The sequence below is a fragment of the Pteropus medius genome, unplaced genomic scaffold (assembly GCF_902729225.1).
Source record: "Pteropus medius unplaced genomic scaffold, Ma_sr-lr_union100, whole genome shotgun sequence".
Taxonomy (NCBI): Eukaryota; Metazoa; Chordata; class Mammalia; order Chiroptera; family Pteropodidae; genus Pteropus; species Pteropus medius.
In genome coordinates, this window is record NW_024352787.1 from 12,821,911 (window position 1) to 12,847,283 (window position 25,373).

General features: G+C 32.0%; 1 protein-coding gene across 1 annotated transcript in view; it reads right to left on the reverse strand.

Annotated features, from left to right (window-relative positions):
• Nucleotides 1–623: 623 nt before the first annotated feature.
• Nucleotides 624–25,373, reverse strand: part of NAMPT (nicotinamide phosphoribosyltransferase) — a 31,853-nt gene continuing 7,103 nt past the window's right edge. Inside the window, exons 3-12 of the mRNA XM_039849466.1 lie at nt 24,163–24,319; nt 22,689–22,792; nt 20,646–20,774; nt 15,378–15,536; nt 14,645–14,781; nt 10,758–10,983; nt 8,767–8,886; nt 6,526–6,666; nt 5,811–5,945; nt 624–3,630 (exon numbers count right to left, since the gene is read on the reverse strand). Of these exons, the coding sequence (XP_039705400.1) occupies nt 3,520–3,630; nt 5,811–5,945; nt 6,526–6,666; nt 8,767–8,886; nt 10,758–10,983; nt 14,645–14,781; nt 15,378–15,536; nt 20,646–20,774; nt 22,689–22,792; nt 24,163–24,319 (1,419 nt within the window). The 3' untranslated portion in view covers nt 624–3,519. The remainder of the gene's footprint in view (nt 3,631–5,810; nt 5,946–6,525; nt 6,667–8,766; nt 8,887–10,757; nt 10,984–14,644; nt 14,782–15,377; nt 15,537–20,645; nt 20,775–22,688; nt 22,793–24,162; nt 24,320–25,373) is intronic.

The window sequence follows — 25,373 nt, forward strand, 5'->3', positions numbered from 1 at the left end:
CACATTTAAAAAAAAATACCGTTTAGTAAATAATTTTAGGCTTTGCAAGCCACAAGGTCTCTGTTGCAACTACTCAACTCTGTCACTGTAGCATGGAAGCAGCCATAGACAATAAACAATGGGCACGGCTGTACTCCAGTAAAACTTTAAATATATAGACGGTGGGTTGGATTTTGCCTGTGGTTTGCCAGGCCACTCTATACTCTCCCTAGAGAAGTAGCCTTTCCTGGTTCTCCAGTGATCATGTATACATCAAACTCCTACCTTGATATCCTTCTGTCCCCAAGGATCTGTATATCCAACTTATGTACACTTAAATGTCTCAAAGCATCTCAAATTTTAATATAGGAATTGTGCTCTTTCCCACCAAATCTGGTCTTTCTCAAGTGTTCTCAAAGTCATCTCAAATCTTAATATAGGAATTGTGCTCTTTCCCACCAAATCTGGTCTTTCTCAAGTGTTCTCTCTCAGTAAGAGGCACTGCCATTCATATAGTTGCATAGAGTAGAAAATAAGAGTCATCTTTGATGCCTCTCCCTCTCTCATTCTTTAATTCTTTGAACTGAAGAAATACCTTAAAAAGGCAAGTCTGGAAATGCCATTATTTGAAGAACACAGTCAAATTTAAGATTTCACTAATAGAGCTAAACTTTATTTCCATGTTTATTACATGTTTATCTTTGATGTTGAATACATATGAGATTTAACACACAACTTTGGAGAAAAGCTGAAATTCTCCACTGAATGGGTTAAAAAGGAATGTAAAACTACAAAATACTTGTTTAAGTGCAGAATTCTAAATTATGGCAAACAGAACAATATATACCTTGCCGCTTTTCTCTTTCTAGTTTTCCAAGATGGATTTCATTATAAAATATTTTTTCATAATAATTAAAGGAAATAAGGGATAATCATTAAAACCATTTTGCTTTTAAGTATATAGTACAAATAAAGAGTCTTAATACAGAACTCCTATCTCCTATTTAAAATACAAACACTTCATGATATTATGAATTGAGGGGGATAAACTGTTATCAGTTGCAAATCTAATGACGTAAGCAAACCCACACATGCCATTTGCTTTTGTCTGGAATAGTTAGGCTGATTTAAGGGTGATACACAGCAGAGTTCTATTTGATATCTATGTTAACCACTGCTACTCAGAATGGGGATGGCCTAATACTAAGAGCTTAGTGATGGAAATTCAGGATTAATCAGTTCCAAGTGGCTAAGAGCTAATAAAATTAATCATTCCAGTCCCCAATCTATGACCAAGTACAAATGTACAGATTTTAGCATTCACTGAAAGCTTTATAATCCTCCTCTAAATACTTTGAAACTGCTGCAATTCATAGTACACAAAGAATATAATCTACAATATAATTCCAATGTTTAAACAAAATCAAAATTATAGATGGTTATCAAAGTTGTTATTGGTAATAAATAGTTCCTTGATTCTCTATAAGCCCCTTAGCACATTTTGTGAAGGTGTGTATTCTTTTTAATACTACTAATCTTTAGATACATTAAAAAAATTCAGCTTAAAATTACTTTCTACCAGAAATTACAGGATGAAGTTCTTACTAAAAGTGAATAATGCTTATTGTTCTCGTTAAACAAGTGTTTGAAATTATTTGCAAAAACCTATATATTTTTTAATGATGCTTATAAAAGATGTTTAATAAAGGCAACTCACCTCTCATTAGGTTACTCTACTGATAAAATATTTTCTCATGTAACTGTTTAGAGGACATGATTTATGGCTTTTCAACTTTTAAAATTTCACATTTAATGTCATCTTGTTAAAGTGTTTCTAAATTAGTCTTCCAATATCAGATTCTTAAATGAGAAAACAAAGAACAAAAGAGACAAACTCTGTATCAACTTAGCCTCCCGTCCATGAAAATCAGTATTTCTCTTAAAATTCAATGCACACTCCTTTTCTTAGAATAGGGGTCAAGAAATTTTTTCTGTAAAGGGCCAGGTAATAAAACATTTCAGGCTTTGTAGGCAGCCATGTGGTCACTATTGCAACTACTCAATTTCTCCTACTGTCCTCAGCAGCCATAGGCAAGATGTATTTACAGAAAAAGAACAGTGCAAATGTGGCCTGCAGGCCATAGTTGTCCAACCCCTGCCTTACAAGACCTAAATATAAAAGAATCATCTAAAAAAATAAAAAAACTGGTCTCCAGTTAGATGTGATGACTGACTCAGAATCTAGCAGTTAATCACTCTTTGACATTTTGATGCTGAACACCTAGAATTTAGCCAACCTTCAGTTTTTGGTTAAGATCCTTCTATTCAAACTCATGTTGTCATGCTTTTCACTAGGGATAACTTATCTTCATTTAAGAACTTGCTTCAGTATTTATTGAGGGATTCAGTTTAAAATTAATAAGTGATAACCATACAATTTAATATCCAATTTAATTTTTAAAAATCTTAATGAAAAATATAACAGAATAAAAAAATTTAAAACAAGTACACTTACTATCCATTCCAGTAATTCATTAAGTCATATTAACTATAGAATAAGAAAAATAAATTCAGAAGTGTAATTACTTTAAAATACACTACTTCCACTTCTGTCAATATTTTACATTTATGTATATATTCTATAGTGGAAGCAGAAATTCTCTCTAAAAACATCTCCTTAAAATCTTGAGGTGCATATTATAGCCACAGGCAATATCTGACATATAAAATTGCAGTACAGGCCTTTCAAATTTGGCATTTTACTGGTACAATACAATGACCAACGTATATAATCACTGTACACTGCCTAGACATTCCAGTAAGAACCATTATTTTCTTTAATGTAGAATGATTAATACATATTCTACCGGGGCAGTGAGGTTAGTAATTCTACAGGGTATGTCCTGACATAATTTTCAAATTGTACAATAACACAAACAACTTTGTTAAGGCCATGTTTTATTTGCTGATTAATGGACAAAAGGCAATGTAATTTATTTTCAAGTATTTTCTTGAAAGTCTGTGCTCATAAAAATCATGAAAAGTTGGAAAGACTGTTAAATCATTGAAACTTTAAATATATCTTACACAATCTTGTTTGTACAAAAATACAAGTTAAATATAAACATAAAGCAATCATGATAATTTTATGCAAATCTGTTTTATGTGATCTTCAGTTATATATAAAAGTTTCTTGGTTCTGTTATTTGTGAAAAGATCAATATCAGATTAAATTACTATCTAGTGGCAAAGGGCCCTAAAAAGCTGACTTTAGCATTAATCTTTTACATGGTTAAGTGCATTTCTTAATTTGAGATCACCAAACACTGAAAAAAAAGAAAAAATGAAAGAGCAGTATGTCCATAAACCAACAAATAATTTGGCTGTAATGTATCATAAAACACAAGAAAACCTCACACATCTGTACAATAAACATCATGTATTACATACACACAGGTATATACGTGCGTGCATGCACGTAAATACACACATACACGCACACACATAGGCTAGCACACAGACCCAGTCATAAAACAAAGCCTAATGAGGTGCTGCTTCCAGTTCGATATTCAGCCTTGCATTTTTTCTTACTTCATCAAATGAATAGCTTTTTGTCACTTTTCCATTCTTGAAGACAGTATGGAGAAGATCCTGCACAAATACAACAATACTAAAATTTAATAATTAGACTACCAAGCAAACTACTTAAGTAATGAATGCTTCGATGAATTAGACTGACTAGTCAAATAGAGATGTTGATGGTGTTCAAATTATGAAATGATTTTATACACAAAGAATGCTGGTAGGGCAGGCAGAGCAAGGTATAATCTAAAATGGCTACATAGAAATATTTAACTTTTATGAATGGGAATGATCAAAATATTACATTCTGAAAACAATTTTCCTTAAAAGAAAAACCGAAAAACCTAGTTGACCCATCTTTTTTTTTTTCAAGACAGAAGATGCTTGTTGCTTGGTTGCCTAGAACTATCACTATCGGTGATAAGCATGACTGATAGAGCAGTAAGGAAAGTCTGCCAGATCTTCCCTTGTTCCCAGCCAATAGACCCAATACCAGTTAAACTCATCAACCTGCAATTTAATAAATTTCCTAGTCACTGAGTTGGGCCTTAAAACAAAAAACAAACAAACAAGCACACACACGCCTCTAAAAAACAAGAAACCAAAACTAAACAGAAACATAAATAACTACTAATTCTTGACTAATGCATAGTGACTGATTTAAAAAGACCACGTATATTCGAAAAGTCACTGATACACATAATCCATCTGATCCATGCAAGGGTAACAAATATAAATTGAGAAATTAGGACTAAATTCCCTTTTGGGTCTGTTAAAGCCATTCCTCTCTCACTAAGGAATTATCTAACTCTAATTTCTCTTTGAAAAATCCATCATGCCTAAATTTTTCCATCTAGTCTGAAGACTGTGAGATACATATGGCATTATCTAATATTTTTTGTCATTGTGTTGTTTCAAATCATACTGCTCTAGCTATAACATTTTCTTGCATAAAGTTCAATACGATCTGTCAAGGAATGGTGGTTCCAATTTTTAAATCAAAATGCTTAATTATAAATTGATTACTGCTTCAAATGTTCTAGAATATCATTCACATACTCTTAAAATCAAAGCCTTTTTTTAAGTAATAGTTATGACCATGTCTAAAATGATGTCAGTCCATCTGGACTAAACTAATTCAGCAAAGTCTTGATAGGTATAAGAGTTAAGTGAAGGCTACTCAAAGAACTGCATTAACAGACCATATAAAGGGATCTAATTCTAAAAGACTGTTTAGGAACATATATATTTTTCATTAAAGATAACAGAAAAATGTTATTTCATTAATTTTGGCTCAATCTTAGAAGAATATAACAAAAGTAACAAAGAATATTTGATATGGTATAAAGAATCTAAAGTAATAAATTAGTATTTGTTTAATGTAAACTTTTCTTTGAGAACAGGAATATACATGAGTAGTTTCCCTTTAAAAATGAGATTTTTTTTCAATCTAGTAGCTTGAGAAACAGAAATTTATAACTTTGAGTTCATGAATGTAAGTATGTTTTTGTATGTTAAAGGCCATTAGCTCATATGGACTTTAGCATACTATATATTTTTCCAGTTTGGTTGACCTGAATCAGAAAACTTGGTTGAGCCTAGGGGTCAACATTTATTAGTTATGTAATCTGAATCAAGTCACGTAGTTTCTCACATTACACTACTAAGATGCCATAATTTGCCTTTTTAGCCCATAGAGTTGCTGTGAGAATCAAATGAGACTAAAAAGAAAACATCAGGATTCCATTAAGTTTTTAAAAATGGAATTATATTTAACATTTTAGAATTTGGATAGCCCTTCTTTTATCCATTAAAATTACCAGAGTTTACTATAATGTAAGAAGTTATGAGAAGTCTAAAACAGCATTCTTTAAGTATTCCTAACTATTCCTCTTCAGAAAAGATTCATTGCTAACTGGCAGTAAGATCAAATACACAGTTTGCTTAAAAGCTCATCAGTCACTATGTGGAAAAACTTTTACTTTTTTTGAACGTTACAAAGTATTTCACCCAATGTATGTACAGGTCTCATATTTATGATCTAGCCACTAATATCTTTCATCTTATTTTGGTAGTCTAGGTCAGCTGTTATATATATTTTACAATAAAATTGTTTTGTCTTTCAAGAAAAAAATTGTTCTGAAAATAATTTGAAATCAAAATACAACATAAAAGTTTCCTTTCTTAATGTGGAGAGCCAAACTACTACTGTTACAAAAACAAAAAACCCAATCAGCATGGATACATACATGACCATATTCTTCAAGGTCTCCTTTTCCTTCCTCAAGTGTAACAAAATTCCCTGCTGGTGTCCTATGTAAAGATAATCGGCCCTTTTTGGACCTTTTGTTGGGATCAGCAACTGGGTCCTTGAAGACATTAATCTGTAATACGAATTAAAAAAGAGAAAAAGAAGACTGTCAGAAATGATCACTCAACTCCATTGGAAAAAAAGTATATACATCTAGGGTGATTGCTGTTCAGCTGCCTAGCAGCTTGGGTTCTACTGTTCTAAGGCTACTGGAACATGATTCTGGTATCATGACTCCAATCTCATACTCCACCTTCCTGAAAGTCTGTTTTGATAGTGTTTACATACTTGCTTACCTTTAATATACATTGGCTAGGCTAGCTGACACTCCCTCTCAAGTAATGCCAACTTTTTGACTTCAAAGTTATATACTGAAGTAGTGGGAAATGACTGATTTGCATTATGTCTCTTACCTAATCTCTCGCCTTATTTTTCCCCCCTTTTCCAAGTCTCCTTTTTTCTCCTAAGTCATGTTATTTATTATCTAATGTCTCTTTTTTTTCCTTGTTTCTGAGTCAAAGTCAGTGGTATCCAACAATATTAATAGTTCAGTTCAAGACCATATCATCCTTTGACTATTGCGTTCAATAACCGCATTCTACCTAGATACATAAAAAAGGTACTAATACAGGAGTAAAAGTAAAAGGACATACCCCAAGGCCATTGGTTACAACATAACTACACTTGAAGGAACAATTCAAGAGATCTCTTGTTAACTTCTGTAGCAAAGCTCCACCAGAACCAAAGGAAACATTTTCAATACTCCACTTTTTTTGTTTCATGCCTTCTACAATCTACAAGATTAAAAGATAAAGAAAACAAACAAGTAAAAATTAAGTAATTTGGAAGAGGAAGCAGGTAATTTTCCATGGGCCATACTGATGAATAAACTATTCTAGAACTGTTTTATAACACAGTAAATGATGATAGAAGACTAAGGCCTATACAAAATTATATCTCACCATTGTCTCTTTTAAAAGATACACCCACCCAAAAAAAACCAGCCTGAGGGATAGTGTGAAAGCAAAGGGTTTTGTTCAAAGTTACTGAATCTGTTGTTGTTGTACTATAATTGTGGTTAGGGTTGGGGAAATGAAGTAAATGAGAGGGAGTGAGAAAAAACTGGCTACAACTATCAAAGGTTACTTTAGTAAACTTCTCTCATCTGTCTCCTAAAGTTAGTGAATCATTAAAAATTCACCATATTCCCCTCAAATACTAAGAGTCTCAACCTAACTTATTATTTCGGACACTGCAATATAAAAATTATATAAACTCTAAGAACCTTTATCTTTTAACAAACCCATATTTAGAAAACTAACCTTTGTAAACCCCAACCATCTAATTCTACTGCTATATGTGAAGAGTCAAGATGGAAAAAACACAATTTAAAGTGATTCCTTAGACTGTACATAATCCTAGTCTCGAATCTTTATTATTATACATGAACCTTTAAGTAAACTTATGTATGAGTGCATCTGCATTACACAAACTATTCAATCTCTGCTTGTTCTGTTTAAGGTTTTACCAGTGCCAAAAAATATTTGTCTCAATATTTAGCTTCCTGTTACAGTTAAAAAGAAAAGTTCAAGTTTTGAGCTGTTTTTCAACTTTTAAAACACACATACATTCTCAAAGTTTATTTAAAACAAACAAACAAACAAAAAAAAACGGAAAACCAAAAAAAAAGAGGAAAGCTGAGACCTTTGGTTTTTAGAGAGAAGTTTAAATACTGATTGAAAGACTCAAAGAGCTCACCACTGGAACAAGGAAGGGCAGTGGGAAGAGAATGGGGCTAATGGGTTTTCTGAAACTGGTACAGTACTCCGATACCAAGATAAGAAATCTTTAATTCAGCTAAGCTAAGGAGACAACAGCAATTACATATGCCAGCTGATATTTCTATACTCAGGTCTTCCTCCTCGTGTGGACTTTTCTTCTTTCTCTTCCCTTTTCAAATGAAAGCCCCTAATGTCCCAACACCAAATATCTCAGAAGAGGTTGGGGGAGTTCCCACTTTTCTTAGGCAAAGCGGTCTGGGAGAGTTGGTGAAAGAAACCTTGTTCCTGTTATTGCAAGAGATCTATGCCAGATACAACCTTTGGGAACTCTAAATATATATTACCGCAGAAATAATGTTTGTTATATGCAGTAATTCTTACTTTTAAACAAATCTTTGGAAAACAAACTATTTATAGTATTGACCTTACTCTAACCACACCAAACTCAAACAGAAAAATCCTTTGATACTTGTATCATAAAAGTGGATACCATCAGAGACTAGTATATATTAAAATGTCAGTGGTTTACAATAGGAGACAATCCAAATTATGACATCAGTGATATCCTTAAATTTTATGGCGTACTTTGGGTATTAGTTAAAATGAAATTATAGCTCTTCAGAAGCTTATTTGAAAACAGAAGAGGCAAAAGTTTTAATATTATACTCTATTTGGTTAAATTTAACAGTAATGCTTAATTTAGAAGAGCTGACAAATCATTTTATAATTTTTGAAAAAGTATATATTGGGTTTGAGTTTCACATTGTTATAGATAGAGTACGTGAAACTCCATATTGAACAGGATCAAGACTTTGTTTTATATACAAGGAACATTCCTTCACTTGCATTTTCTTGTTTCATAGTGATATTTCTTTAGGCTCATGATGTAAGGTGGTCAGTAAGGACTGGAAATAGTAAATGTGGTTTGGTTGGTACTTAAATGCTTTAAGTTACTATTATTTATAAAATTTAAGCAATTAACAGAAAAGACATATACCATTATAAACACTTACAAAAAAATGATAATTAACTGAAATTATTAATGTGCTGTTTATCAAACTACACCTTAATTACCTGATTACCTTATTGGAACATTTAATATAAAACACATACCTCTTGTAAGGTATTAATATCTACTCCATCTCCTTGAATAACTCGAAGATAAGGTGGCAGCAATTTGTAGCCTTTTGAGTTCTCAGTAACAGGAAACTTCTTACCTAAAATATCCAAAACCTGTACAGAAAAATACATATCGAACACAAAATAACTAAAACTGAAAGTGTAAAAGCTTTCCAAAGTTAAAAAAATGACTGCTAGACAATGTTGAGAATATAAAATTAATCATACTTAAAAATACTTAAAAAATTTTACAACAATGTATAAGCCTTCTCAAATTTAGTCTCAATTCCTTTTGATTATGCTAGAAACCAGCATACTATTTTCTATCAATTCAATCTACATGATAAAGTGGCTTAAAACATAAGATTTTTCTCTTACATCTTTCTTATTATATAGATTCAGGAAAAAACCTTTAACTTAAGAGCTTAAAGCAGCAAATATAATACTTTATAGAAAGCATCATTTAACAAACTCATGATTATACTTTTGATTTGAATTTATTCTGCTTGTGCCCAACAGTTTTGTTTGGTTTAATTCTGATATAACTAATATAAATCCATTTGAATTACCAAGTTCAGAGAAATGATATGCAGAAATGAAGCATATATAATCCAGTTTCTCTGAAATTCTCCTCACTTAAAGATGACACCCATTTTTTTAAAACCAAATTGGATAATATGCAAATCATACCACTCATTAACTACTGAAAGTTTTGTAGCAGCTGAAATACCTAAACATTGATTTAAAATTTCTCAGAAATCTTGGTCAGAGATACAAAAGACTCATTAGACAAATTTTCTTCCCAATAATCACTCCTTTTTCCTAAATAAATTGGTTTATGGTTCTAACAATGAGAATATTCCACAGAAATGACTCAGTTTATTCTTAAAACTAGGTTTATACATTTTTATTAGGTAACAGGAAAAACATGAAACCTGTTAAGTTTGCTAAAACCAAACCTGTTGATCTTTCAGGCCAAGACTTTCAGATTGGCCTATTACTAATTAGGATAGAAAACGACCTCCCTTGATTCTACACGCCTCCCACCACTGCCTTTTTAGAACGCAAACCAGTGGGTTTCATTGACTTTTTTCTGAACTGCTGAAAGAAAAGACTTACTTCTAGCTCTTCTCAACATTTAATGTTCAATAAATACATTCCTTAAATTCCTTAGAGATGATCTCCAGAGCTTAAGGGATAATTTATCATCTAATCATTAGCTAGAAAACAGTGTAGTAAAGTGGGAAGGTGATCGCTAGAAACATCTTCAATGGAGACTTAGCTTATTCCATCTACAGTGGAGACTTAGTTTATGTTCTGTAACCTTGAGCAAGTTACTTTAACCTCTCTAAGCCTGTTTCTTTGTCTATATAAAAGAGAATATTTGTCAGAGGATTTTCATAGTGATTAAAAGTTAAGCACCTAACACAGTGTTTTCCTAGTAGTAAAGATCAAATAACCTGCTCTTATTAGTGTTTTTCAAAAAAGGCAAACCAAGTCCTGAACACTAAAAAAATGCGACATTGCTACATTAAGGATCAACAGTATCTCTAAAGAATCAGTATTTGAAAAGTATTTTCAAATTATTTTTATTCCACATCACCTTGCACATATATATTTTTTTGCACTAAAAACGTCAAAGGTATAACAATGATTTGTGATAATGGAAAAGAAACCATAAACTGCTAACCAAATCACAGGACTGGTTAAAATGGTAATGCTATTAATTAATTTTGAAAGTAGAACATATCTATTCAACAGTACTTAACTATCTGACAGTGGATGTAAGCTTAACTCTGGGTATCCCTTCTGTTATTAATGTATGACCTTGGGCAAATCTATTACTCTCTCTGTGCTGCAACTTTAAAATAAGTGGACTGGTCCAGATAGTTCTGTAATGGTGTATGTATAAATGCAATTAAAAGTAGTGTTGATGCAGCTGGTCTACAGGCATTTTAATAATCAAATTACGTATTAAAATTTACCTTTAATAAAGTGTCAAGAGGATTTCCAGAATCAGGTCTGATTATTAGTGGTGCCTCTGTACTTCTTGATACTATTAAATGTCTCAGATCTTCACCCCATATTTTCTCACACGCATTATAAATGTCATAGCTATCGCTGACCACAGATACAGGCACTGATGAAAACTGTGTTACTATATGTTCAAAAGCATCTTTTTCATGGTCTTTCCCCCATGCTGTTATGGTACTAGAAAACAAAATGAAAATAAAGATTTACTTAGGCAGACACATTATCTGTTCCTAAATGATATCTCATGTTTTCTATACTACATCATCAACATTGCAGAGAAAGTGAGTGATTTAATGAATGCAGATCAGAAGCTTAGTTGAACATGTGGGCCAAACCACCCCTTGACCAATTTTTTAAAATTCCTCTCCAATAGTTATTTTAGCTTTTAAGTCATATTGAACCAACTACAGTTTCCCCCATCTTTTTGGTATCCCTGAATCTACCCATTTAAAATCAGTGAACTAAAAAAGTACCTGCACTCTATTCACTATGCCTAGATGTTAGAAAAAATGAACACATGCTCCCATTATTTGCTAGGCGATGTAATTACTTGGCTCCCTTCTGTGAATTTTCGAAACCATATACCAATAACAGTAGGGACATACATTTGCTGTTCTTTTACTTTTCAAAATCTTATACTTAAAGACAATTACTCATACTATACCATACATACATACATACAGTTGACTAACTCTTAACCTGTTATATCTTCAAATGTCCAGTAATAGGTAGTATTTTATTTCATTTACAGATTATCCACTACCAATTAATATTTGCCCAGGGAATAAGAATCTTAATATCTAGTTAGAGCAAAGCATAATTAAGATGGGAAACAGAGTGTGAGAATTTCTATAGGGCAAGAATGGTTATAGTCATTTTTACAATGTTCTCAATACAATTCTTATTGAACAGATGAATATATGTAACTTAAGTACTTGCTGGTTAGCTAATGTATGATTTTTAAAATTCTTAAACAGAACACTAATAATGAATTTGAAAATTGCTACTATTTCCTCATGCCGAGCAATTTTCCTTTCTCTCTGATTTTCTAGTCTGCCTCTACCCCATTTTCCTAAGTAAAATAATGTAAAGACAATTCATTTATTTATTATAGAACCCCATGTGACTATAAGTTTATCTCAAAACTAATTGAAGAGCCATACTAATTTATGTTTGAAACTGTCATTTTATTTTTTTCTAAAAGACTGGAGTAAACAACTTTCCCACACTGTCAATGGTATGCTGGGAATAGCAGAGTTATGTACAATTCAGGGTTATAAAGACTTAGCTACCCAGATACCTCTCTTGTCTAAAAAGGCAAGATAGCCTATTTATATAAAACTCATTTTATAGTGAATATCCTTCTAAACAGTTACAGAGGCAGCTAGTAGCTATGATGCCAACTCTCTATCAAGAAATGCTACTGTCCTCTTTATTGTGGAGAGAATTAAGCTCAAATATCAGTACTGGAGAGCTTTGTAATGGAAGAAAAAACTCCTATAGTTACAGGTCATTCCGGTTGTTACATCAATTCTTCTAGTATAGTATTTGGTATATGGAGAACATAAATATCTGTTCAATGAATTCTATTCATGCTATTATTACAATTTACAGCACCAAATTAAATGTGATATCTTTCCAAAGTCTGAGGGAAGAGTTATGATACTAAATACTTCTAAGTCCAGATTCATATATTCCTTAAGAAAATATTTATAACAATGATGGCAGTGCTCTAAATTTTAGAGTTCTCTTAAAGTTATTTTAGATGTCAGTTCATTTATCCTCAATGACTTTCTGATGTTGGAGATGTAAAATCTTAGCTCCTCCTTTTGTCTGGTTGGATGAAGGAACTGAAGAACAGAGAGATAAGTGACTTGCCCAAGGCCACCCAAGTATGTCAGCTCTAAGGTTACTCAGGTTTCCCAACCTGTCAGTCCAAAGTTCTACTGACAATACTATGCTATTGTTTTAAGACTTTTCTATTTAAGATCATCTGAAATATTCTTATATATCAAGGAGTTGAAATTTACAAATATAGTAAATATTATGTGACTATAAATATAATATGGATTTTCACTGTTTTAACATGAAAGCCCTAAGATATTATCTTTATTCTCAGATTTATAATACCATACTCTTATTACTCTGATACAAAACCATTGGTCAAGAGTCTGTTATATGGATACTACGTTGTTTTTAAAAGATATACATATATCGATATGTAAAATAAAAATACTGCAACTTTAAAACCTTTAGCTAATGAAAAATATTCCCAGTTTCACTACTCTTAAATGTGAAAGTATTCAACAAGGCCCTATTAATACACCAATGCTCATAAATGTTACCTGAAAATCTAATCTCTACTGGGCCCCAGTTCAAATCATCAAGTTCTAGGCTAGCAATTTCATCTCCCAAGCCACCGATCATGTTTATCCACTTCTTTCCATTCATTGACCACTTGGCTCTAACCTTGTTATCTCTCTAAACTGCTGCAATAGCTTTCTATAAAGCCTTCTACCTTCTTGTTTCTCTTTTTTCCAATTTAGAGGATATTCTACCAAAATAATCTTAAAATATTTCTCTAAAATATTTCACTTCTTTGCTCAGACTTCAGTGCCCCCTCCCACTTAAAAATGGAATTAGAATAACCATGAATTTGAGGGCCTTTACTAGCCTGTCTTCTCGGTCTACCCTATGTTGCCTACAAAAATCTGTTTCACTCCTGATTCTCTAAACACATTCACACACTCTTTCATTCTTGCTCTTTCAGGACAAATACCTGATACATGTTAGGCATGCAATAAATAGAGAATGAGTGATTTCCCCCATCACTACCATTAAATTTTACCATTCCTTCAAGAAGTCAAGATTTCACATACCATCTCTATAAAACCTTTCTTGATCTTGCCAGTGGAATAATACAAACCAATGATCCTTCCTTTCCTTTCCTTGCACCACTAAAACACTTTAATTGTACCTCTTTAAAAGTAGTTAATCGACAGAGCAGAATGTTGCTAGTGCACTATTTTTATTCTGAAGATAGGGTCAGTTTTTTATCTTTCTATCTCTTGTAGCACTCAGATTGCCTTGAATAAAAGCTCAGCTTTATTCTATAATCACTGCTGGTTTTGGCACGCTGCAATATTCAAGTATGCGTAGAACCTGATAAACCTCCTCAAATAGTAAATAAATTTTGTTTTAAGAACCAGAAATAAACTTTGGCATACATTTTTCAAACTCCGCTAACTTTCAACAAAGTTAACTCTAGGACTTGAGCAGCTGCTGCTTAGATTATAACTGCCTTCTAGCTTAACTTGAGATGGTTTAGTAAGATCAGATACGAAAGCCTAAGAAAAACCTGAACTGTCTTCCTTTTATCAAAAGGGCTTACTTGGTCATCTACAATTGAGGGTACTGGGTCCAGATGACAATTTCTAGGGCAAAGATAGGTGAGGTCATATAGAAGAGCAGGGAAAGGGAAAAAAGTTAACCAGATTTTACAATGAGTGCTCCTAGACTTAATTTAACAAATAAAATCTATCTGCATATGGCAATAAAAAAGTCCTTAACGTAAAATCTATATGGCAATATAAGAGTTGAAAAAAAGCTGTTAAATTGTTTCTATCAGGATAGTTAAAAGTTTTCTACCTCTCTGATACTAATTTTTGCACAAAGTGTAATACTGAATTTGTATTACTTAGATTCATGAGGATTTACTGGAATATGTGGCTTTGTAGTTAAGCAAAATATCACCGAATTACAAATACAAGAGTGAAAAAACTTAGTAGTTTTAGAAAACAAATGTTTAGATAATAGGAGGATGAAAACAGAATTTTACCTGTGTTCTGCTGCTGGAACAGAATAGCCTGGAACAGGATCTTTTGTTCCATAGTATTTTTTAATTAAAGCAATTCCTGCTACTGTATCTGTTCCTTTGAAGTTAACCAAATGAGCAGATGCTCCTACACCAGCAGTCTGAAAAATAAACCATGCATTGAAATTAAAAAAAGAAAAACCCATTATTTGAAGTACAGAGCATAGCTCCCAAAGGAATTATTGTTTTGTTATTCTTAGACAGTTAACTAATTTCAGAGATAATAATTTCTATGATAAAGATCTAGTTTTTCCTAAATATTTTACAACTTTAACTCTTATCTCCTCAAAGAGAACTATTTAATATTGACGCACCCTCACTTCTCATCACCCTCTTTTCTCTTACTCTGCCTTGTGCTTCTCTGTAGCATTATATGACATTTGCTATATTATGTCTGTCTGTCCATCTGTCTATTAGTCCATTCATCCAATATATAAAGGATAAGAACATTTGTTGAAAGCTATATTCCATGTACTTTGAAGAAAGGCTGACACATAGTAGATACTTAATACACTGACTGAATCTCTGGAATTTCAAAATGTAGCCTACATAGAAGACCAATAATTTCCCAGAAAGTTTATAATTGTAATCCCATTATTTCCCAAAACATTTATAATGGTAATATATTGAGGACAATCCACATTTTATTTATAAGGTTCCACATTTTATTTATGAGTTTCATTTCACAGTTTTTTACCTCTTGGGAAGAGACTCCTCTGTAGCCAAAATCATGCAACTTGTATTCCAGACCATCTAAGTTACCAGATGTTTCTAACAAATATTTGGCCAATATTTTCTTCTGTTCTCTAGAGTTTGTGGCCACGGTGATTGGATACCAGGACTGAACAAGAATAGTCTGTAATAATAAAATTAATCACATATATTAATACAAAAAATATTGGGTTCTTTCTGAGGAAAACCTAGCTTTCTCTGGAGATACGTCCTGGACTTCCATACTATTGAAAATACCATTTAGATATTTCAACTGTGTAACAGGATGCCTACACATGCATTCCAGATACAGTGCATAGCTCGGCTCTCAAACCAGCAACATGAAGGAAAAACATACCAGGTCCTTACCAGTAAAAAATATCAAATAACTTAATTTCTATCCAAAGCTCCAAAGAAACAAATAAAATTTAGAAAGACAATCTATGAAGAAGGACCAACTTTTAAAAAGATTTTCAATCTGTCATGGACCAACAGTTTTATAAAATACACTCACACTTGGATGGTGAGGCAATTACCATAAAGTCTTCTAAATGCTTATCCTTGATTTCTGTATTTAATGTGAATCTACATCAAATAGTTCATGGACCAGCAGTGGTCCATGGACTACACCTTGAATAGTATAGGTCTAAAGTTATTCATTTACTCTTCTAGATAGTCTTTGATCTAATTTTTCTTTGGAGCTAATATGACTATTGGTAGGTTATATACTTGAGATACTTTTGCTTAGCACTAGAGAATTTTATTCACTGAGTTATGCTTTAAGTCCTTGACTTTTATCAAACATCATTATAAGAAGGCCACACAAAACATTTCTGTGTATGTTGTAAAATTGCGAGGCCACTGTCTATTTTATAACTTAGTACCTATAAGTTCCCAAATGAGGAAATGGAAGAACTGCTAGGTTCCTACTTTCTGATCAAACTGTCCTTCTGTTTCCTTTTTTCCCCCCTGACTGCCAGGAAACTCCAAAGTTAGGTCTGATGTTTAATAATGGCAACCATGTTAATTATCATGGCTTGGGAATGCATTCCTTCTTCAAAGATCATAATTTTCTATTTTTATTTTATAAACCAGATAGGCTGTTATTAGAAGCAACCTCAAATTTGTTTTAGAGGGAGCTACTAAGATGACAATAGTGTCTGAGCTCAATCGAAAAGGTATTTAATATTTTAAATTTATAAAATGAGCTTATACTGAATACTAGTGTTCAATAAATAAAATAAGTAAAAACAGAGAGACTATTTAACTTTGGACTTCCCAACTCGGTCACCAAAGAAAATGAAAACTGTAGCACTAGATTCCTATGACTGATTAAATATGGCCCCAAATCTTTGCAGCTCCTCTCATCAAGAGAGTGTTTCTTCATTCCTTGATTCTGGGCTGTCCTTATGATTTGTTTTTAACCAATAGAAGGTGGCAGAGACCATATTGTATGACTTTCGGACTTCTGTTTCAAGAGATTTTGCAGTTTCTATTCGTGTTCTCCTAAAACCTTGAGACTACCATGTTGTGAAGGATCCTAAGTTATAAAGTGAGGCCCCAGACACAGGAGTAAGGCCATTTTAGTATGTCCTGTCCTAGCTGAACCCTCAGCTGAATGCAGATGCCAAGGTCTAAGCAAGACCAGAAGAGAATCAGCCAGTCAAACACAGAATCATGAGAAATACTAGTTGTTTTACTTTAGGGTAGTTTGTTATATAACAATAGAAATCTGATGCAACTCCTAACTTAAACTCTATAACCAATCACCTCTAATCTCTAAACATTCTGCTTCTGAACTTACTCTATTGCTCAATGCCTCCATTGCTCAATGCCCATGATTATCCTACCTCTAAATCTTCAGCTTCTCTGACTTACTCTTCATATCATCACTGGTTATCATTTCAAGTGAGAATTTTGTTCAGGTTGTGTCATTCTTTAAAATCCTTTAATGACTATCTACTGTCCATAGAGAAAAAAGCCAATTCATATAGAAATTTGCTTTGTTTAGCCTCTAAAGGTTTATCTCCTACTATATTTTCCACTTTTGTGCTGCAGTCCCCTTTGGGCATTTGCTATTCTAAGAATACTGTGCCATTTCCTCAGCTCTTCCTTTCCTTATTAAAGTTTATTTGTTTTTTCCATTTTATGTTTCCTTAGACAGAGTCACCTATTTTTCTGCTAATTCAGCATTCTTACTTATGTTAGTAGTTAGTTAAGAATGAATTGCTCCTTCTCCAAAGGTCCTTAAATAAAACATATCTTATTCTAATTTCTGTGCCCAGCATTTTTTGTATATAGCTGGTACTCAATCAATGTTCATTTGCTGAATTAATTTCAATCAACGCTAACATTTTAATTTAACTTAGATTGATATTATCTAGGAGTATGAGGTAGATAAAACATAATGTGAACAACTCTAGTTGAGTTATAAAGGTAGAAGATTGACCTTACCCCTCGAAAAATGCCAGGGAAGGAGAGAAATAACTATCAGACACAGTGATCCTTCACATCACCATTTCCTTTCCATAGTCCAACAAAATCAGCTTAAATTATACTCTTAATAAAATCAGTCCCCTTTAAAAAAGATCACTGTAGGTGTAAGCAAGGGAAAAAAAAGGCAAGTTAGTTTGGGTTAATCCAAGGTCTAATAAAGTAGGCCTTGTTGGAAACTCTTCCAAAACAGCAATTTGCTCATATAAATCAAGATTAAATTTTTAGCTGAAAACTAAAACTAGAGTAAATGAATCTGCAAATTTCATTTAAGATGTATTTATAATAACGTTACTGTGCAGGATAAAGAATTTTATGGTGTGGTACAGTAGTAAGGGGACTGGCCTACCCTGTTAACTAGTCCGTTCACCTCTTAGGGCTCAATTTCCTCATCTGTGAAATGAGGACATTTGATTAATGTAATAGTGTTTAAAGTCATCTTTTCTAACAGCATAAAGTTTTGTTGTTGTTGTTGTTGTTTTTGTTGGAAGAGACGGCTAACTGTAGCCCAATATGCTCATTCCTTAGTCCCGCATAAGTCTGAGACACCTCTGTAGAACCTTTAGGCTCTCTTAAATATGTCTTAAAATCTGATTTGAGGACTAAAATTTATTCTAGCACTACTATTGAAATTGATAAAGCTATTCAATAATTTTCGTGGGTTTTAAAATTCAGTATATGGTGAATAACAATAAAAAAATGTTATTAGTAACTTTGAACATACACTGGGAGATAGAATTGGAAGGAGCACTATTTAGTACTATTATTTAAAATGTTTTAAATCAAGGATGGCCTGAAAAACATCTTCAAGTTTGTAAATAACAAGTTTATTGGATTTGGTAACAGATTTCACATACAAGGTGGTAAGCTTGGATTGGGGATGAGTAAGAGTAGGACAAATCTCCTATAACCCCACATAAAATCCCACAAAGGATACAAAGTTACTATGAAGATGTCTCTTCTGGAAACCCAGCATTGAGAGCAAATACAGTGTCTTATAAAACATGGATCTATTAGAAACTATGATAAGGAATTGTGTCAGACCATTAATTTTTGTGCCAAGGTAAAAATGCCTGAAATTATTTAAAATAATATACCTTAGAATAGAAGGTAAACCTGATATAAGTTGTTTCAGGTTATAAGCAAATAAAAACAAGGAACTATGTACTTTTTCTTTTCTTCAAAATCTAACAGTCTCATACTGGATTTCATGTTTAATAATTTTTAAATTAAAAATGATATTTGTATATTTGCTAACATACCACTGCTCTAATATCTCTATATAAAATTTTGTACTTTATGGTTTTTTAGTGAAATAAACCAAAATAATAATTTTAAAACGGATTTTTTTAAAGGCTAGTGTTTTTTTACTTTCTGAAGAAGACAAAAACTATTTATTATGTACATACAGCAAGATAGACTGGGAATGAGTTCTCTATGTCCATAAATATTTGCTTTATGGAAGTTCAATTAGACATGAGGGAAGAGCACTTATTGATTAAATTCTTAACTAAAAAGAAACAAGCAAAAAAAGATTATCCATAGATGATGATTTTCACAATAAGATTTATGTATTTAGGGTCTTCTGTCATTGAAAGTAAAAAGATAGACTAGATGATGTGGTTAAGAACTCATTTACTGTTGTGTTTTCATAATACCATCTCCTCGAAATCAAATATTTGCCAGTACAAACACTATAACAATTGTGAAAAACTAATAAGATATATTTTCTCTTACTTTGAGTTCACAGTTAATTCAAAGTTTTAAAACATAGCAATCAACTTTTTTAGTTAATTGTACATTTTTTTTCGGAGACTATTAGCTTATTATTAGTTGATGGCCCATTAAGAGTCTAATAAGAAAGTTTTAAATTCCTTGTCAACTTAGCAAAAATGAATTTCAAACATATTCTTGGACCTCTTACTTTTTCTAAATTTTGTTCAGTCTTTACAATGAACCTCAAATGTATTATTTTACAATATAACAAAAAAAGTTTAATGAATAAACGAATAAGATAAAGAGTCAATTCTAAACATCTCTCAAACTGAAAGTTGGTATTTCTATGGTCACTTTCTAAAATATTTCCTCTTATAGATAAAAGCTAAATTAAGCTGTTGAAGGGCTAGATTATTAATATCAAAACTATGAGCATATGAAAACATAACTGCTTAAGTATAGATGCAAGGAAAAACAAAAAGGCTTTAACATAAACTCAGATTCTATAATGTAGCTTCCTTTTGTGCTTAGGAATTAAAATAATAAGCAAATCTTGAATGTATTTAGATGAGAAACATCAGGTGGTACAGCGTAGGTCCTTAGTTGATAAGAATGAAGAAATCAGCTATTAAAAATTTGAACAAAATTCCTTTAGTCTAACTGGAATAGAATGGCCATAAAATGAAATGTTTTAAGTTACTAAAAATGTACCTGTGGTGTTTTTCTAATTTTTGCTCTACGATAATATATAGTAAGGATTGCAACAAATAAAAAAGACGCCAACTGACCTTTAACAGTAATAACTAATAATTTGATTTAAATAAAATTTCAGAACATGAGATTTCACTGAAAGAAACCTTTAAGATTATTTAGTACAACTGTTATTTTATAGATGAGGAAATTGAGGACTTGAAAGGTTTATTAAATTGTAGATTACGTAGCTTTATTAGTAATTAAATTAGCAATTTTTAAACTAGAATCCCAGTTGAATGTTTTTTATATCTTCGATTAATGTTAAATCAGAATTAAAAACAAAACAATTTACCTCAATCCAATTTGTAAGCCAGTAACACTCTGGATCTGTGTTTTCCACTGTGAAGAGAACATTTCCTCTGGGAATGACAGAGCCCTCAGGAACAGCTTTTACCTCTATTGGAAGATGCCCATCATATTTCTGGTAAGAGACAATAATGAATTTATTTATTTAAAAGATGATATGCAGTTACCTGTTTTAATAAGGTTCTTTATAGTTTATAGAAGCCAATCTTATTGTGTTAGAAACTGCAATTGCAGATGTTAATCATCTAGTCAGAATATCCTTAAGCTCCTGAAATAAAATTAGCTAACAGCTTAGGCACTGTTATTAATTTTTAAATTTTATGTTGTCAGAGTGCTTCTACTATGAACATTTATCACTATAAGATAGAGATAATTTCAAGTGCATCAAAAAAGGTTGTTCCCCTCCACTCTTTCAAAAAATAAGAGTTTATTCCAACATATTCCAAAAACACAATCTTTCTTTTAAGTAGGTCATTTTCATAAAAGGCTAAAGAGTGAAAGATAAAACAAGAGACTACTATTAAAGAACAAAACGCGCAACAAACAAAAGAGAAAAGAATGATAGATCCCTGCTATTAGAAGAAACTTAAATAGTTTTCTCTTTATTCTGGTAGTAGACCTGAAACCATTTTGGTAGTAGACAGACTGAATCATTAAAGTATACTTTCTAGAGCTTTGCCATTCAATATCCAAGCACAACAATTCTCTTAGGCTGAGAATATATTTGCTACATTGTAAGCTACTAGATGTTTAATTACACCTTCCCTCTTTTAAAGCTAAAAGGTGTGGCTAACTTTTGGCTAGGAAGGCAAGTTGTTTCGGAAATCCTCAGTTTATTTATATAATTTGGGACAAAGTAACTAGGTAAAAGAACAATGTGTTTAATGAGAAGAACTGAAGGCCTCATGATATAACAGAAAAAATACTGCCTTAGGGACTTAAAAGTAGGTAGGAGACCTTGGACGAGTCATTTAACATCTCAAGGTCTCAGACCCTATGCTTGTAAAATGGGGTTAGACAAGAGTTATCTCTAGAGAACCTGTGAATCCCTAAGATTCTCTGAACATAAAATCAAAAGATTTATCACCCTGGCCACTGAAAATTATATTAATAAGCATAGCACCTAACTTATCTATTACTATTATTCTCATAGCAACCAAATGAGATAAGTGCAGGAGTTATACTCAACATATTTTACTAACCTTACTATGGAAAAACTACAGCATGAGAGTGCTTACCTGACTTCTTCAAAGACCCATAAGCACCAAATAGTAAAACTCAATGTTACAATATAGGCATGAAAGTTAAGGTATTTCTAATTATTTTATGTTTAATAGTCTACAATGGAAAAGATACTCATTCTTAGATGTAAATTAATTAACTAACACTTAACACTGCAAGATGCCAATAGATCCAATTCCCAATCTATCTTTGTAATAAAGAAAACCACTAGAGGACATTCAACCCTTTAACTTAATTACTACGTCTTTGGATGCCCAAAAATGTAAGCAGTAGATCCAAACATGCTAGATATGAATATTACAGTGCAACAAAGAATAAAAATCAACTTCATGGATCTGCACCAAACCATTTTAACTACTGAATAAGGGAAATTTCCTAGAACTATTGTGTGTGCGTGTGTGTAGTGATAGACTCACAATATCTATTTTCTTAGATAATCTATAGTAAAAAAAATAGACCTAAATTTTGAAATTGCCAAATAAACATGCCCCTTTTTAATTAGTGTATTTTCAAAGAAAGGACTAAATCACCTTTCTTAAATTACAATTTATTATAACAAATTACTTAGAACTGCTTTAGATTCTAGATACTAATGATCTGCCACGCCCCCCCAATGTAAATGTTATCCTTATCTTTACACTAGAATGTCAAAAACAGTTATATTTGGGTCACAGACAGAAAAGAGCTGTAATTATACATCTCGCCTTCTATTCAAATTCTTCTGCAAGAAATTTTGAACTAAAAGCAAACCCGAAATAATGGATCAAAACATGAAACCATTATTTACCTCAAGAATGTAGTTCCATCCCTTTTCATTAAAGACATCATCTTGGAAATGCTCTTTGTACACCTCTTTGGCTTCCTGGATCTTCTCTTTGGTCACTACTTTACCTAAAAGGATAAACATCTGTTTACATTTCAAAAAGCATTCTGTGAATTGCTGAGTTGTCACAGGATTAATATCTCTAGCTATTTCACCCAGTCTCTGGATAAAAAATAAGAAGTGAGAGGTAAATAACTCACTCAGAATCAAAAGCAGAGCCAGAAAAGAAATTTGCACTTTTAATCATCACTCTAAGCATGTTAATTTCTTATTTGAAAAGTAAATGTGTAGAAATTATTACATGTATATTTTTTTAAAAAATCACAATAATAAATTAATTTCTAAGAAGACATTTTTTCTATCGCTATTAATTTCTATACTTTTCAAATTTGAGAGAGTAAGCCTTTGATACAGATGATTTTCCAGGTGAATCTTCTCACTCACTCTATTTATAAAGGATGCCTTAGGGCTGAAAATCCAATAATTTCCACAATGACTACATTTTGTCCCCCAAATATACTTTTAGTAAACTTTCTTCATCTGTAAAATGAGGATAACAATAGTAGAGTACCTGCTTATAGAATGGTTGTGAGGACTAAATGAGTTAAGACATATGAAGCACTTAAATTAATGCTGGCTTATAACAGGCAGTCAACATATTTTAGCTAAAATTAATAATAACTAATATGAAGTCTTTTATCTGTAGGACTTAAGTGTGACTAGGAAACTCATTCAAAATATCTTGGGTAGTCTTGCTTCAAAGAAGTACTTTTGATATCCAAGTAGGTTTTCAATAGTATAACATATCCAAACTATCTGATCGTAAAACTGCCAAGATTATGGTGATTAGCTGTATTTAATTCTGATGATTCTTATTTGAAAAGGTTAGAGATAAAATTTCCCCCAATATAGAGAACTCTGTTCTCTAATTTGCTTTCAATTAAGAAAGCAAAGAAACTTACTCTGGGGAATTTTCTGCTTTAATATGCTTTACCACGCATTTGAGACTAAGTTCATAGTTATAGATAGTTTTGAAAAAAGGCCTTAAGGTAAAACTGACTAGCATAAAATATTTTAATTATAATTGCTACCATAATTCGAAACGAGTTCCCAGGTTAATAACAAATTCTTTATTTTGAATTAAATGACTGAAGTCTATTAACAAACCATATTAGCCACAAATATTAGTGACTTTTCTAAACTTATTCTCGAACTTATTAGTTTTAGAATTTTTTCCTCATATTTAGAACAGCAAGCACATACTTCAAATTATAAGATTTAATGCATTCGAATTAGGAGATTTTTAAAAAATTCCAAAAGAACTTCTAAAGTCATTAAAGTAATTAAATATCAAAATTAAACCATTCAGAAAGTTCCTTCAAATAACAGAATATAACAATTTAAAAGCAGTGTTTTAAATATCCGGGACAAATAATACCTTTTAAGTACTTATTAAGAATGTACTGCAGCCCATAAAATACCGTTTCCTCATATTTCACCTTCTTTATTTTGGAGTTTTCTGTCTTCTTTTCACGGCATTCAAAGTAAGAATAAACTTTGCTTGTGTTGGGTGGGTATTGTTTATAGTGAGTAACCTATATAAAAAAGAGATATTTGAGTTAGAAAACACAAGAATAGGCTATGAATCACAACAGAAAGGGTTGGAAATTATTGAAAGCCAGAGAAACTATACTTATTTGCAATTGATTAGCTTCTTTTCTTGGCTATGAAAAATAAAAAATAAGTATATTTATTAAGATACTTTAAAGAGTTCAGTATCTTAAACTCAAAACCACAGGAGAGCATTAAATTTTAGAAAAGAGCAGACTGAACTTAAGAAGTGCAAGGCTTCTAAGCCATATACCTGGAACAAAAGTACAAAGACAGATATCTCACTTGATCTGGGGGAAAAGTCTTCATTGGGGAAAGAGAGATGCAACTAGCTGCCTGGTGGGCACACACACAATATAAAAGAATGAACTGAAAGAAGAATTTGGTACTGTTACTATCTAAATGTGGTATGTTTGTTAAGTCAATAGTAGTGATTTCCCATGGCTCTACTTCTTCATCTGTATAATGAGGTAGTGAGAATGATGTCTTCCAGTCTTCATAGTGACACTGAAAACCTGAATGAATGCATAAGCAGCAGCAGCAAAAAATTAAAAAAAAAAAAAAAAATCTTGTTTTGTAATCTTTCTTTTGCTCAAATGACCTCTGAGTTGGTAAATAAATACAATGCAACATCAAATCCTTATATATTTAAAAATATGAAGAGGTATTATCACATATTTCCATGAATTTGGGTAAGAGTTACTGTTCAAAATTTATGCTTTTGTTTTAAGAAAAAGTGTTCATTAAAATTTCAATTTTATTATATCTTAATGTGGTTAAAAAAGTAACTTGAAGAATAATGTGTATTTGCCCAACTGAAAGAGTAGGAATAATAATGCCCTTAAGCTTAAAAGTACTGGGTGGTGAATAAGGGTAACGGTGCAATACATCTTTGCAGATCAAGTTTCATGGATGACCACTGCAAACATAAACCATTTTTCCTGTTTAGCGCTGATCTGAAGTTTGGGAAAACCAACATTTTCCTTGTTTGGCTGCATAATTTTAATCCTAGTAAAACTTGGTTTTAACTTAAAGCAC